Genomic DNA, 14,388 nt, shown 5'->3' on the forward strand with positions numbered 1-14,388 from the left:
CATCTTGAGAGGTGCCCTTTACTCTTTGTCCACATGACTGACAAAGATTGGAGTTGATAGAAATTTTTTTGCTTGCAGGAATCTGTTGCTGCTGAGCATCTACACGAATTGAGAGCCCTAGAAAGGCTTGTGACAAAAGGTTAAGCATGTCTTCACAGACTTTCACTTTGCTGTGCAGAATCTGACCGGATTCAATTTCTGGATTCTGACTTGAAGTGGAAAACTGGACTGGATTAGACATGGCTGGATTTGACTGGATCCCTCTTGCTATTCAGTAATTGGCCAGTTATAATGTCAGAGACTTGGTGCACAATCTGGAATTTGGGATCAATGTCAGGGACCGGTTGAATGTCAGAGACTTGGTGCAGAATCTGGAACGTGGGGTCAGGTACCAAGTAGTTGACGTTACCCAGAACAGAGGCGCGGAGTCTAACACGCCGGGAGGTTTTCACCAGGGAACACCGCAAGGGGATATGGGCTTCGCGGCTCCAGACGTGCAGGTCGTGGCCCCCTGTCTGGGTCACTTGATACCTGAACTGGACTAGAAATATGTCAGAGTTGTTGTATGATAGTCCAAATGTATGTGACAAACCGCAGGGGTACGCAGGAACTGGAGAAGGTGACAGGGTGCACACAGCCAGATGGTATACTGGGGCCGTGGAGAGGGGACAACAGCAGGAACTCTAGGAGAGACACAGGAGGTAGCGGTACACGGACGGACTGGGGTGCAGAAACTTGGAGACAGGGTAACGGTAGTCGGCAGACTAAGTTCGTCAGCAAGATGGTGAAGCTGGAATTCAATGCAGGAACAAGGCAAAACCCATTGGACAGATAGCTGGAACCAGAGACATGAACCATGGAGCTGAACACAGGAAGCATGAGCTATAACTGGCAATTCATCTTGGGATTGAGAGGCTTAAAAGAACAAGCTGGACCAATTAGCTGAAAGTACCAGACAGGCCCCCCAGTAATTGATATATCATGCAGCTGCAGTGCACACTGAGCAGGTTGACAGACTGAATAGTAGGATTCAGGTAACCAGCTGTAAATACAGAATGCAGACACCTGTGGAGTCAGTTGCTGAATGCAGGAGCTGAGGCAGTGGGAGAGAACTATGCAGGACCTAGCTGTGACTTGTAGTTCCACAAACTGAAGCAGAGGTAAGTCATAAGAATAACCAGCAAAACATGAGTAATATTAGTTAACGAGTTACACCACATAAAATGTGCAGCTAGTATCCTAATTACCAGGAACAACCTGAAATACAAAGAAGAGAGAGCAGCAGCAGCATCATCCAGGTGCTTGATCAATGCTGAAAGCTGAACTGACAGATTTGCTGATGCTGCACATGACAATATATATATAAAAATTCTGCAGATAACATTTTCCCTCCTAGGCGCTCCCCTAATCCTCTACCTGGATGTCATCTTTAACTCATAACTGTCCTTAACCCATCACAATTGAAATATCTCATGTCATTTCCACCTCCACAACATCTCTAAATAAGGTCCTTACTCACCCAATTCCTATAAAAATCTTTAACAACGCAGTCCCGGTCTCTAACATGGACTACTGTAACCTCCTCCTTGCAGGCCTAAGCCTTACTTTCTCCACATCAATATGAAATTAATGCTACTGTCCATCTCATTTTCCTTTCTAACCGACATCTCTAACCTAATTTCTATCCACGCACCCTCCTGTCCTTTCCAATCTTCCTCAACTCCATACCGATTACCTCCTCTCTCATCAGTCTCCAAGATTTCTCTTGCTTCACCCTTATCTGGAGCGGACTCTCTCACCAAAGCAGACTTTGGGCCTAATTCAAGGTTGATTGGAAAACATTTTCCTCTAATGGGCAAAACCATGCAGGTGGGGTAGATGTAACATGTGCAGAGAGAGTTATATTTGGGTAGATTATATTGTTTCTGTGCAGGGTAAATACTGGCTGCTTTATTTTTACACTGCAATTAAGATTTGAGTTTGAACACACCCCACCCAAATCTAACTTTCTCTGCATATGTTATATCTGCCGCACCTGCAACATGGTTTTGCCCATTAGAGGAAAATGTTGTTTTGCAATCAACCTTGAATTAGGACCTTTGCACAAACTCTCCATGTGCAAGTGTTCACGGAGAATAATCCTTTTCATCAGAGCCTACCATCCCCACTCTTCTCTCCTCCCCTGTCGTTTGTCTTCTACACAGTCCTTTATGCAATTGTTCACCTTTCCCCTTAGCATGAAAACTCATGGGCAGAACCATTCTTCCTTATGTTCATACCCAGCTCTATAATAGCATCCAGTGCCCCCTGTCTTTGCTCGGTACAGGCTCATTGACTGCTTTCCCCTCCCCATGCATCACCTCCACTTGCCTATGAAAACACAGCAAGTTACCCAATTCTCACTCCTCTTATCCAAACTAATTTTTTAGTTATTATAATCTTTAATCTATAATTCACCATCACCACCAAGTGACCATAGCACTTTGGACAAATTGCAATGATACACCAACAAATTAGTACAGATGTTTCTACAAACACCTGTCCTCAGATTGCGCCTGATTTGCGACTTATCAGCGCCAAAACACTAATCCTAAATACATAGTACATTATAAAGTGAAATAAGAGGCAAAATTGAGGAACACGCATAGAATCTAGGCTAAAAAGTCTAAAGACAGACCTGATACGTGTGACCTGTGCAGTGCGTCATTACGCTTTATCTGCAACTTTATAGCAGTTCCTTTGTGACAAAAATACTAATCCTAAGTACCTAGTACACTATAAGCAAAGTAAGATGAAATAATGAGGAAAAAGTATGTAGAGTATGTAAAAAAAGACAACAGACAGGTAAGATATAAGTGATCTCTTCCATGCATCGTTAGGCTTTATCTGCAACCCTATACTAATTCCTTTGTGACAAAACACTAATCCTACGTAGTACCTAGTACACTTTGGGGGGTATCCAATTAGCCACGATAATGCGGTTTCGTGAGAAAACCGGGCTTTTTATTGCATTTGTGATAACTCGGTATCCAATTAGCTGTGAAAAGTCTCTATAGGGTTTATTGTGAATTTCTCTTCACCATCCTCGAGCAGGTGATAAGTAGAGATGAGCGCCTGAAATTTTTCGGGTTTTGTGTTTTGGTTTTGGGTTCGGTTCCGCGGCCGTGTTTTGGGTTCGACCGCGTTTTGGCAAAACCTCACCGAATTTTTTTTGTCGGATTCGGGTGTGTTTTGGATTCGGGTGTTTTTTTCAAAAAACCCTAAAAAACAGCTTAAATCATAGAATTTGGGGGTCATTTTGATCCCAAAGTATTATTAACCTCAAAAACCATAATTTCCACTCATTTTCAGTCTATTCTGAATACCTCACACCTCACAATATTATTTTTAGTCCTAAAATTTGCACCGAGGTCGCTGTGTGAGTAAGATAAGCGACCCTAGTGGCCGACACAAACACCGGGCCCATCTAGGAGTGGCACTGCAGTGTCACGCAGGATGTCCCTTCCAAAAAACCCTCCCCAAACAGCACATGACGCAAAGAAAAAAAGAGGCGCAATGAGGTAGCTGTGTGAGTAAGATAAGCGACCCTAGTGGCCGACACAAACACCGGGCCCATCTAGGAGTGTCACTGCAGTGTCACGCAGGATGTCCCTTCCAAAAAACCCTCCCCAAACAGCACATGACGCAAAGAAAAAAAGAGGCGCAATGAGGTAGCTGACTGTGTGAGTAAGATAAGCGACCCTAGTGGCCGACACAAACACCGGGCCCATCTAGGAGTGGCACTGCAGTGTCACGCAGGATGTCCCTTCCAAAAAACCCTCCCCAAACAGCACATGACGCAAAGAAAAAAAGAGGCGCAATGAGGTAGCTGACTGTGTGAGTAAGATAAGCGACCCTAGTGGCCGACACAAACACCGGGCCCATCTAGGAGTGGCACTGCAGTGTCACGCAGGATGTCCCTTCCAAAAAACCCTCCCCAAACAGCACATGACGCAAAGAAAAAAAGAGGCGCAATGAGGTAGCTGACTGTGTGAGTAAGATAAGCGACCCTAGTGGCCGACACAAACACCGGGCCCATCTAGGAGTGGCACTGCAGTGTCACGCAGGATGGCCCTTCCAAAAAACCCTCCCCAAACAGCACATGACGCAAAGAAAAAAAGAGGCGCAATGAGGTAGCTGACTGTGTGAGTAAGATAAGCGACCCTAGTGGCCGACACAAACACCGGGCCCATCTAGGAGTGGCACTGCAGTGTCACGCAGGATGTCCCTTCCAAAAAACCCTCCCCAAACAGCATATGACGCAAAGAAAAAAAGAGGCGCAATGAGGTAGCTGACTGTGTGAGTAAGATAAGCGACCCTAGTGGCCGACACAAACACCGGGCCCATCTAGGAGTGGCACTGCAGTGTCACGCAGGATGGCCCTTCCAAAAAACCCTCCCCAAACAGCACATGACGCAAAGAAAAATAAAAGAAAAAAGAGGTGCAAGATGGAATTGTCCTTGGGCCCTCCCACCCACCCTTATGTTGTATAAACAGGACATGCACACTTTAACCAACCCATCATTTCAGTGACAGGGTCTGCCACACGACTGTGACTGATATGACGGGTTGGTTTGGACCCCCCCCAAAAAAGAAGCAATTAATCTCTCCTTGCACAAACTGGCTCTACAGAGGCAAGATGTCCACCTCATCATCATCCTCCGATATATCACCGTGTACATCCCCCTCCTCACAGATTATCAATTCGTCCCCACTGGAATCCACCATCTCAGCTCCCTGTGTACTTTGTGGAGGCAATTGCTGCTGGTCAATGTCTCCGCGGAGGAATTGATTATAATTCATTTTAATGAACATCATCTTCTCCACATTTTCTGGATGTAACCTCGTACGCCGATTGCTGACAAGGTGAGCGGCGGCACTAAACACTCTTTCGGAGTACACACTTGTGGGAGGGCAACTTAGGTAGAATAAAGCCAGTTTGTGCAAGGGCCTCCAAATTGCCTCTTTTTCCTGCCAGTATAAGTACGGACTGTGTGACGTGCCTACTTGGATGCGGTCACTCATATAATCCTCCACCATTCTTTCAATGTTGAGAGAATCATATGCAGTGACAGTAGACGACATGTCCGTAATCGTTGTCAGGTCCTTCAGTCCGGACCAGATGTCAGCATCAGCAGTCGCTCCAGACTGCCCTGCATCACCGCCAGCGGGTGGGCTCGGAATTCTGAGCCTTTTCCTCGCACCCCCAGTTGCGGGAGAATGTGAAGGAGGAGATGTTGACAGGTCGCGTTCCGCTTGACTTGACAATTTTCTCACCAGCAGGTCTTTCAACCCCAGCAGACTTGTGTCTGCCGGAAAGAGAGATCCAAGGTAGGCTTTAAATCTAGGATCGAGCACGGTGGCCAAAATGTAGTGCTCTGATTTCAACAGATTGACCACCCGTGAATCCTTGTTAAGCGAATTAAGGGCTCCATCCACAAGTCCCACATGCCTAGCGGAATCGCTCCGTGTTAGCTCCTCCTTCAATGTCTCCAGCTTCTTCTGCAAAAGCCTGATGAGGGGAATGACCTGACTCAGGCTGGCAGTGTCTGAACTGACTTCACGTGTGGCAAGTTCAAAGGGCATCAGAACCTTGCACAACGTTGAAATCATTCTCCACTGCGCTTGAGACAGGTGCATTCCACCTCCTATATCGTGCTCAATTGTATAGGCTTGAATGGCCTTTTGCTGCTCCTCCAACCTCTGAAGCATACAGAGGGTTGAATTCCACCTCGTTACCACTTCTTGCTTCAGATGATGGCAGGGCAGGTTCAGTAGTTTTTGGTGGTGCTCCAGTCTTCTGTACGTGGTGCCTGTACGCCGAAAGTGTCCCGCAATTCTTCTGGCCACCGACAGCATCTCTTGCACGCCCCTGTCGTTTTTTTAAAAATTCTGCACCACCAAATTCAAGGTATGTGCAAAACATGGGACGTGCTGGAATTTGCCCATATTTAATGCACACACAATATTGCTGGCGTTGTCCGATGCCACAAATCCACAGGAGAGTCCAATTGGGGTAAGCCATTCCGCGATGATCTTCCTCAGTTGCCGTAAGAGGTTTTCAGCTGTGTGCGTATTCTGGAAAGCGGTGATACAAAGCGTAGCCTGCCTAGGAAAGAGTTGGCGTTTGCGAGATGCTGCTACTGGTGCCGCCGCTGCTGTTCTTGCGGCGGGAGTCCATACATCTACCCAGTGGGCTGTCACAGTCATATAGTCCTGACCCTGCCCTGCTCCACTTGTCCACATGTCCGTGGTTAAGTGGACATTGGGTCCAGCTGCATTTTTTAGGACACTGGTGAGTCTTTTTCTGAGGTCCGTGTACATTTTCGGTATCGCCTGCCTAGAGAAGTGGAACCTAGATGGTATTTGGTAACGGGGGCACACTGCCTCAATAAATTGTCTAGTTCCCTGTGAACTAACGGCGGATACCGGACGCACGTCTAACACCAACATAGTTGTCAAGGCCTCAGTTATCCGCTTTGCAGCAGGATGACTGCTGTGATATTTCATCTTCCTCGCAAAGGACTGTTGAACAGTCAATTGCTTACTGGAAGTAGTACAAGTGGGCTTACGACTTCCCCTCTGGGATGACCATCGACTCCCAGCAGCAACAACAGCAGCGCCAGCAGCAGTAGGCGTTACACGCAAGGATGCATCGGAGGAATCCCAGGCAGGAGAGGACTCGTCAGAATTGCCAGTGACATGGCCTGCAGGACTATTGGCATTCCTGGGGAAGGAGGAAATTGACACTGAGGGAGTTGGTGGGGTGGTTTGCGTGAGCTTGGTTACAAGAGGAAGGGATTTACTGGTCAGTGGACTGCTTCCGCTGTCACCCAAAGTTTTTGAACTTGTCACTGACTTATTATGAATGCGCTGCAGGTGACGTATAAGGGAGGATGTTCCGAGGTGGTTAACGTCCTTACCCCTACTTATTACAGCTTGACAAAGGGAACACACGGCTTGACACCTGTTGTCCGCATTTCTGTTGAAATAGTTCCACACCGAAGAGCTGATTTTTTTGGTATTTTCACCAGGCATGTCAACGGCCATATTCCTCCCACGGACAACAGGTGTCTCCCCGGGTGCCTGACTTAAACAAACCACCTCACCATCAGAATCCTCCTGGTCAATTTCCTCCCCAGCAACACCCATATCCTCCTCATCCTGGTGTACTTCAACACTGACATCTTCAATCTGACTATCAGGAACTGGACTGCGGGTGCTCCTTCCAGCACTTGCAGGGGGCGTGCAAATGGTGGAAGGCGCATGCTCTTCACGTCCAGTGTTGGGAAGGTCAGGCATCGCAACCGACACAATTGGACTCTCCTTGTGGATTTGGGATTTCGAAGAACGCACAGTTCTTTGCGGTGCTACTGCTTTTGCCAGCTTGAGTCTTTTCATTTTTCTAGCGAGAGGCTGAGTGCCTCCATCCTCATGTGAAGCTAAACCACTAGCCATGAACATAGGCCAGGGCCTCAGCCGTTCCTTGCCACTCCGTGTGGTAAATGGCATATTGGCAAGTTTACGCTTCTCCTCCGACAATTTTATTTTAGGTTTTGGAGTCCTTTTTTTACTGATATTTGGTGTTTTGGATTTGACATGCTCTGTACTATGACATTGGGCATCGGCCTTGGCAGACGACGTTGCTGGCATTTCATCGTCTCGGCCATGACTAGTGGCAGCAGCTTCAGCACGAGGTGGAAGTGGATCTTGATCTTTCCCTAATTTTGGAACCTCAACATTTTTGTTCTCCATATTTTAATAGGCACAACTAAAAGGCACCTCAGGTAAACAATGGAGATGGATGGATACTAGTATACAATTATGAATGGACTGCCGAGTGCCGACACAGAGGTAGCTACAGCCGTGGACTACCGTACTGTACTGTGTCTGCTGCTAATATAGACTGGATGATAATGAGATGTAGTATGTATGTATAAAGAAGAAAGAAAAAAAAACCACGGGTAGGTGGTATACAATTATGGACGGACTGCCGAGTGCCGACACAGAGGTAGCTACAGCCGTGGACTACCGTACTGTACTGTGTCTGCTGCTAATATAGACTGGATGATAATGAGATGTAGTATGTATAAAGAAGAAAGAAAAAAAAACCACGGGTAGGTGGTATACAATTATGGATGGACTGCCGAGTGCCGACACAGAGGTAGCTACAGCCGTGGACTACCGTACTGTACTGTGTCTGCTGCTAATATAGACTGGATGATAATGAGATGTAGTATGTATGTATAAAGAAGAAAGAAAAAAAAACCACGGGTAGGTGGTATACAATTATGGATGGACTGCCGAGTGCCGACACAGAGGTAGCTACAGCCGTGGACTACCGTACTGTACTGTGTCTGCTGCTAATATAGACTGGATGATAATGAGATGTAGTATGTATAAAGAAGAAAGAAAAAAAAAACCACGGGTAGGTGGTATACAATTATGGATGGACTGCCGAGTGCCGACACAGAGGTAGCTACAGCCGTGGACTACCGTACTGTACTGTGTCTGCTGCTAATATAGACTGGATGATAATGAGATGTAGTATGTATGTATAAAGAAGAAAGAAAAAAAAAACCACGGGTAGGTGGTATACAATTATGGATGGACTGCCGAGTGCCGACACAGAGGTAGCTACAGCCGTGGACTACCGTACTGTACTGTGTCTGCTGCTAATATAGACTGGATGATAATGAGATGTAGTATGTATAAAGAAGAAAGAAAAAAAAAACCACGGGTAGGTGGTATACAATTATGGATGGACTGCCGAGTGCCGACACAGAGGTAGCTACAGCCGTGGACTACCGTACTGTACTGTGTCTGCTGCTAATATAGACTGGATGATAATGAGATGTAGTATGTATGTATAAAGAAGAAAGAAAAAAAAAACACGGGTAGGTGGTATACAATTATGGATGGACTGCCGAGTGCCGACACAGAGGTAGCTACAGCCGTGGACTACCGTACTGTACTGTGTCTGCTGCTAATATAGACTGGTTGATAATGAGATGTAGTATGTATAAAGAAGAAAGAAAAAAAAACCACGGGTAGGTGGTATACAATTATGGATGGACTGCCAAGTGCCGACACAGAGGTAGCTACAGCCGTGGACTACCGTACTGTACTGTGTCTGCTGCTAATATAGACTGGATGATAATGAGATGTAGTATGTATGTATAAAGAAGAAAGAAAAAAAAACCACGGGTAGGTGGTATACAATTATGGATGGACTGCCGAGTGCCGACACAGAGGTAGCTACAGCCGTGAACTACCGTACTGTGTCTGCTGCGACTGGATGATAAATAATGATATAAAAAATATATATATATCACTACTGCAGCCGGACAGGTATATATTATATAATGACGGACCTGCTGGACACTGTCTGTCAGCAGAATGAGTTTTTTATAGAATAAAAAAAAAACACCACACAAGTCACACGACGAGTGTTTAACTTTTTCAGGCAATCACAATATAGTATACTATACTGGTGGTCAGTGTGGTCAGGTCACTGGTCAGTCACACTGGCAGTGGCACTCCTGCCTGCAGCAAAAGTGTGCACTGTTTAATTTTAATAATATGTATGTACTCCTGGCTCCTGCTATAACCTATAACTGCTCCCCAGTCTCCCCCACAATTAAGCTGTGTGAGCACAGTCAGATATTATACATAGATGATGCAGCACACTGGGCTGAGCACAGATATGGTATGTGACTGAGTCACTGTGTATCGTTTTTTTCAGGCAGAGAACGGATTATATTAAATAAAACTGCACTGGTGGTCACTGGTCAGTGGTCAGTCACTAGTAAACTCTGCACTCTCTAGTACTCCTAAGCTCCAGTAAATCAAGTGTCTCTGTCTCAATCTCACTCTCTCTCTTCTAATCTAAATGGAGAGGACGCCAGCCACGTCCTCTCCCTATCAATCTCAATGCACGTGTGAAAATGGCGGCGACGCGCGGCTCCTTATATAGAATCCGAGTCTCGCGATAGAATCCGAGCCTCGCGAGAATCCGACAGCGTCATGATGACGTTCGGGCGCGCTCGGGTTAACCGAGCAAGGCGGGAAGATCCGAGTCGCTCGGACCCGTGTAAAAAAACATGAAGTTCGGGCGGGTTCGGATTCCGAGGAACCGAACCCGCTCATCTCTAGTGATAAGTAGTGCAAAATCCTTATTTTAAGGCAAAAATATGGGGATTTGGTTCCATACCTGGGACATCCCCTGAATTACTAATTAGACACTAAGATGTTTTTACTTATTTTTAATTGGCCAATAATGACATTTCATTTTTGGGGTCAAAAATTCAAAGTGATGGGAATTGGGGTACAAGGTATGGGACTTTATGAGTGGTACAAGTTACAGTACAGGTACAGTTAGACTTGCAGGTGGGAGTAATCGAGCTGTTTCTACTGTTTTCTAAAAGTCCCCTAAACTGATCCAAATATATTTTACAAGAAGAAAAAAATTGCTTTCTATAATTTTTTCACATTTTTAAAAAAATGCATATAACAGCCATTTGACCCAAGTTAATTACACCAAATAGTTTTATTATGGCCACTAATAGACTCCTATAATGATTTTTTATATTAGTTTGTCTTTTTGGGGGGTACAGGCAGATATCCCCCATTTCCTCATATACTTATCTCTGGTTTTGCCGGCTAGAATAGTCACGCAAATCCCGTTTTTGCCATTTTGAAATAGGATGGATGCGCAAAATGGAAGCGCGCAGTCTAAGATAAGCTGTTTTTTCGTGATAGCTGCGACAACTTTAGCCGCCACCACTGATCGCATTAAATTGGATCACAGTTAATTGGAGGTTCACGATCTAGTACACCCAGCCAGCCCATAGACAAGTCTCTTATAGCTAATCTAATGGGCCCCACACACTTAGCGATTACAATGAAAGATATGAACAATCACGATCATTCATGAACCAGATATCGTTCATATCTTTCAGTGTGTTGGCACCAATGATGAACAATGCGCAGCCCCGTCACACCCCCCCCCACGCGCCGCCGGTGCGTCTGTCGGCGTAACGGCCATCGGGCATCTCGCCCGGCAATCGGCAGGTGTGTAGGGCCTATAAGTGAAGTTTGATGCAATTAACCTTGTCTTCATTTAGTTGTATTACAGACATAGGCGTTTCTATAATGGGTGCCATGTCCCCAGAGACCTGCGCATGCGCAGTAGACTCTGGCAGAGTCTACGGCTGCTGGAGAGGAGGGGACAAGCGACTGAAGTTGCACGCGGTCCCCTCATCTCTTAAAACGTCCCTGATTAAAAACATTTCCTTATAAACAGGGAAAAAGAAACTGGCTGAGTTTATAAATCAATCAGGTGCAAACGAAGAGGTAGGAACCATTCAAAACATCTCCTTTCTACAGGATCCATACAAATATCAGTCTTCTCTCAGAGGATGAGGGTCAGCAAGTTTTTATTATTATTTATTTATTTTTTAATAAAGATTAGTTTTCATAGTTTTTTTTTCCTTTTATTGCTTGCAGTAAAGGATAATGTAATGTTTTGTTATGGTCTCTATGGTGGTCATTCCAAGTTGATCGCTAGCTGCATTCGTTCGCTGTGCAGCAATCAGGCAAAAAAATGGCACTTCTGCGCATGCGTATGCGGCGCAATACGCACGCGTGAAGTAATATTACAACGAACAATGTAGTTTCACACAAGGTCTAGCGAAGCTTTTCAGTCGCACTGCTGGCCGTAGAGTGATTGACATGAAGTGGGCGTTTCTGGGTGTCAACTGACCGTTTTCAGGGAGTGCCTGAAAAAACGCAGGCGTGCCTGAAAAAACGCAGGCGTGGCTGGCCAAACGCAGGGCGGGTTTGTGACGTCAAAACAAGAACTGAACAGTCTGAAGTCATCTATTCAAGAAAAGGGGGAGGGGATTTTCTGTTGCACTGGAAAAATTATAAACAGGTAGTATAGGGAGACCCCTTTTTTTTAAATGGAAATATAATTATTTACTTCTCAAGTGGGGGTGCGACCACAGATCGTATATGGTACAAGCGCAAGCAGAAAGAAAAAAGACGATCTGTTAGGTGGTGCACCACCTAACAGATCGTCTTTTTTCTTTCTGCTTGCGCCAGTCTGAAGTCATCGCAAGCGCTGAGTAGGTTTTGAGATACTCTGAAACTGCACAAAAAAAAACTTTGTAGCCGCTCTGCGATCCTTTCGTTCGCACTTCTGCTAAGCTAAAATACACTCCCAGTGGGAGGCGGCATAGCGTTTGCACGGCTGCTAAAAACTGCTAGCGAGCGAACAACTCGGAATGACCACCTATATACAGTATCCCATTCCCACACTCCATAACTCCAGGCATCTTCCTGTACCTCATATATTGTGGGGGAAATGTATCAAACCTTGGAGAGAGATAAAGTGCCAGCCAATCAGATTCTGTAATTTTGCAGGCTGTGTTTGCAAAATGACAGTTAGGAGCGGACTGGTTGGTACTTTATCTTTCTCCAAGATTTGTTACACCTTCCCCACATTGATTTTATCAAAGGTAAACAGTATGTATAGGCCGCATATTGTATTTTCCCGCTATGCAGGACAATGTAAAAGAAATGCATTCTACCAAATTCAAAGTGATCATAAAAGGTACATACACACAGTGCAATGTAAACCTTACGATTTTGACTGTGTAGTCAAAATCGTAAAGAAAGTTGCAAATCGCACCAAGGCCCTCATTCCAAGTTGATCGCTAGCTGCCGTTGTTTGCTGCGTAGCGATCATTTTAAAAAAACGGCAAAACTACGCATGCGTATGGGCCGCAATGCACACGCGCGCCGTACGGGTACAAAGAGCATCGTTGTTTGCATTGCTTCTAGCGACGATTCCATTCGCACAGCCGATCGCAAGGAGATTGACAGGAAGTGGGAGTTTATGGGTGTCAACTGACCGTTTTCTGCGTGTGTTTGGGAAAACGCAGGCATGTCCAGGCGTTTGCAGGGCGGGTATTGGACGTCAATCCCAGGATCTTCGTTGCAGCAATCGTAGCACAGAATAAGTAACTACAGGGCTGGTCTTGTTTTGCACAAAATGTTTTTGTACCGCTCGGCTGCACAGGCGTTCGCACTCCTGCAAAGCGAAAAAACACTCCCCCGTGGGCGGCGACTATGCGTTTGCACAGCTGCTAAAAGTAGCTAGCGAGCGATCAACTCGGAATGAGGGCCCATGTGTACACAGCTTGCAATACCGATTCGCGCTCCCATGGGGTCAAAATCTCACATAGTCAAAATCTCAAGTAAAGATAGTTAATATCGGTGGTTCAGGGCTTCGTGGGAGTTCAGGGGAAATCGCAAAGTCAAAATCGGAGATAGTCAATATCTCACAGTGTGTATGCACCTTAACTTTCAATACTGCTAGAATAGACACCAACAGACGAACTCCCCACTCAAAGATTTACAAGCCTTTAATACCTTATAATATGAAATTATATATTTATAGAATCCAAAAGTAATAGAATTAATCAGCTTTTTGTGCAAATGACTAAAGCTCTTTAATAAAACACTAATTTTGTATTCATATCAAAAATCAAAAATGCTGGATGCTTAGAAGGGCAATAGTAATAAATTGGCATTCCATGTCAAGAAAGATTCTGTATCACGTAAGTTATGGCATAAACCAATGACGAAAACAAAAGAATCCACATATAACATAACATAGAAATATAAAACACATAAAAATGAACGATTCCATCCGGCCTTTGCTAGGTCATGTAGAAATCCGTAACTGTGCAAAATACTTATCAGAAATAAAAAAAATAAAAAATTAGTAGCATTATATAGAATTCTAATTATATACCTAAGCTCACGTTTATGGGACACACATGGCAGAAATTCAATAAATCAAGTCTGTAGAATCTAAACAGTTTCAACAAGCGACTCAGGGAAACATTTCATGTCTCTGTACATTGGAAAAACAAAGAAAAAGCTTTTGTATTTGTTTTTCTTACCTTGTATTTGACGATGTTACTTTTCTGCAGATTAACTTCCTCTTGCAATTGTTTCAATCTCTCTTGTAAATACCTGGAGAAAAATAAAATGGAAAATCTCATTGTATAGGACAGGAACACAGGAATATGATAGAGCAATCTGGGCGCACAAGATTACTGAAGGCGAGAGATGGCAATTAGACCGGGAAGGCTCTCTGCAGACTGTAGGTAATAGGAAAGCATTCAGTGACACCTCTCTCTCTTCTTCATGGCTGTGCTTCAGTAGTGCTCAATAGGGGTCATTCCGAGTTGATCGCTAGCTGCATTTGTTCGCAGCGCAGCAATCAGGCTAAAAAATGGCGGTTCTGCGCATGCGGCGCAATGCGCACACGCGACG

At 45.0% G+C, this 14,388-nt stretch overlaps 1 protein-coding gene across 3 annotated transcripts in view; it reads right to left on the bottom strand.

Annotated features, from left to right (window-relative positions):
• CCDC149 (coiled-coil domain containing 149) overlaps positions 1-14,388 on the bottom strand; it is a 214,667-nt gene that overhangs the window by 79,905 nt on the left and 120,374 nt on the right. For all 3 annotated transcript variants that reach the window (XM_063921861.1, XM_063921853.1, XM_063921870.1), the window contains exon 7: positions 14,013-14,085. In XM_063921861.1, coding sequence (XP_063777931.1) covers positions 14,013-14,085 — 73 coding nt within the window. The remainder of the gene's footprint in view (positions 1-14,012; positions 14,086-14,388) is intronic.

This window comes from Pseudophryne corroboree, chromosome 1 (assembly GCF_028390025.1).
Source record: "Pseudophryne corroboree isolate aPseCor3 chromosome 1, aPseCor3.hap2, whole genome shotgun sequence".
Lineage (NCBI taxonomy): Eukaryota > Metazoa > Chordata > Amphibia > Anura > Myobatrachidae > Pseudophryne > Pseudophryne corroboree.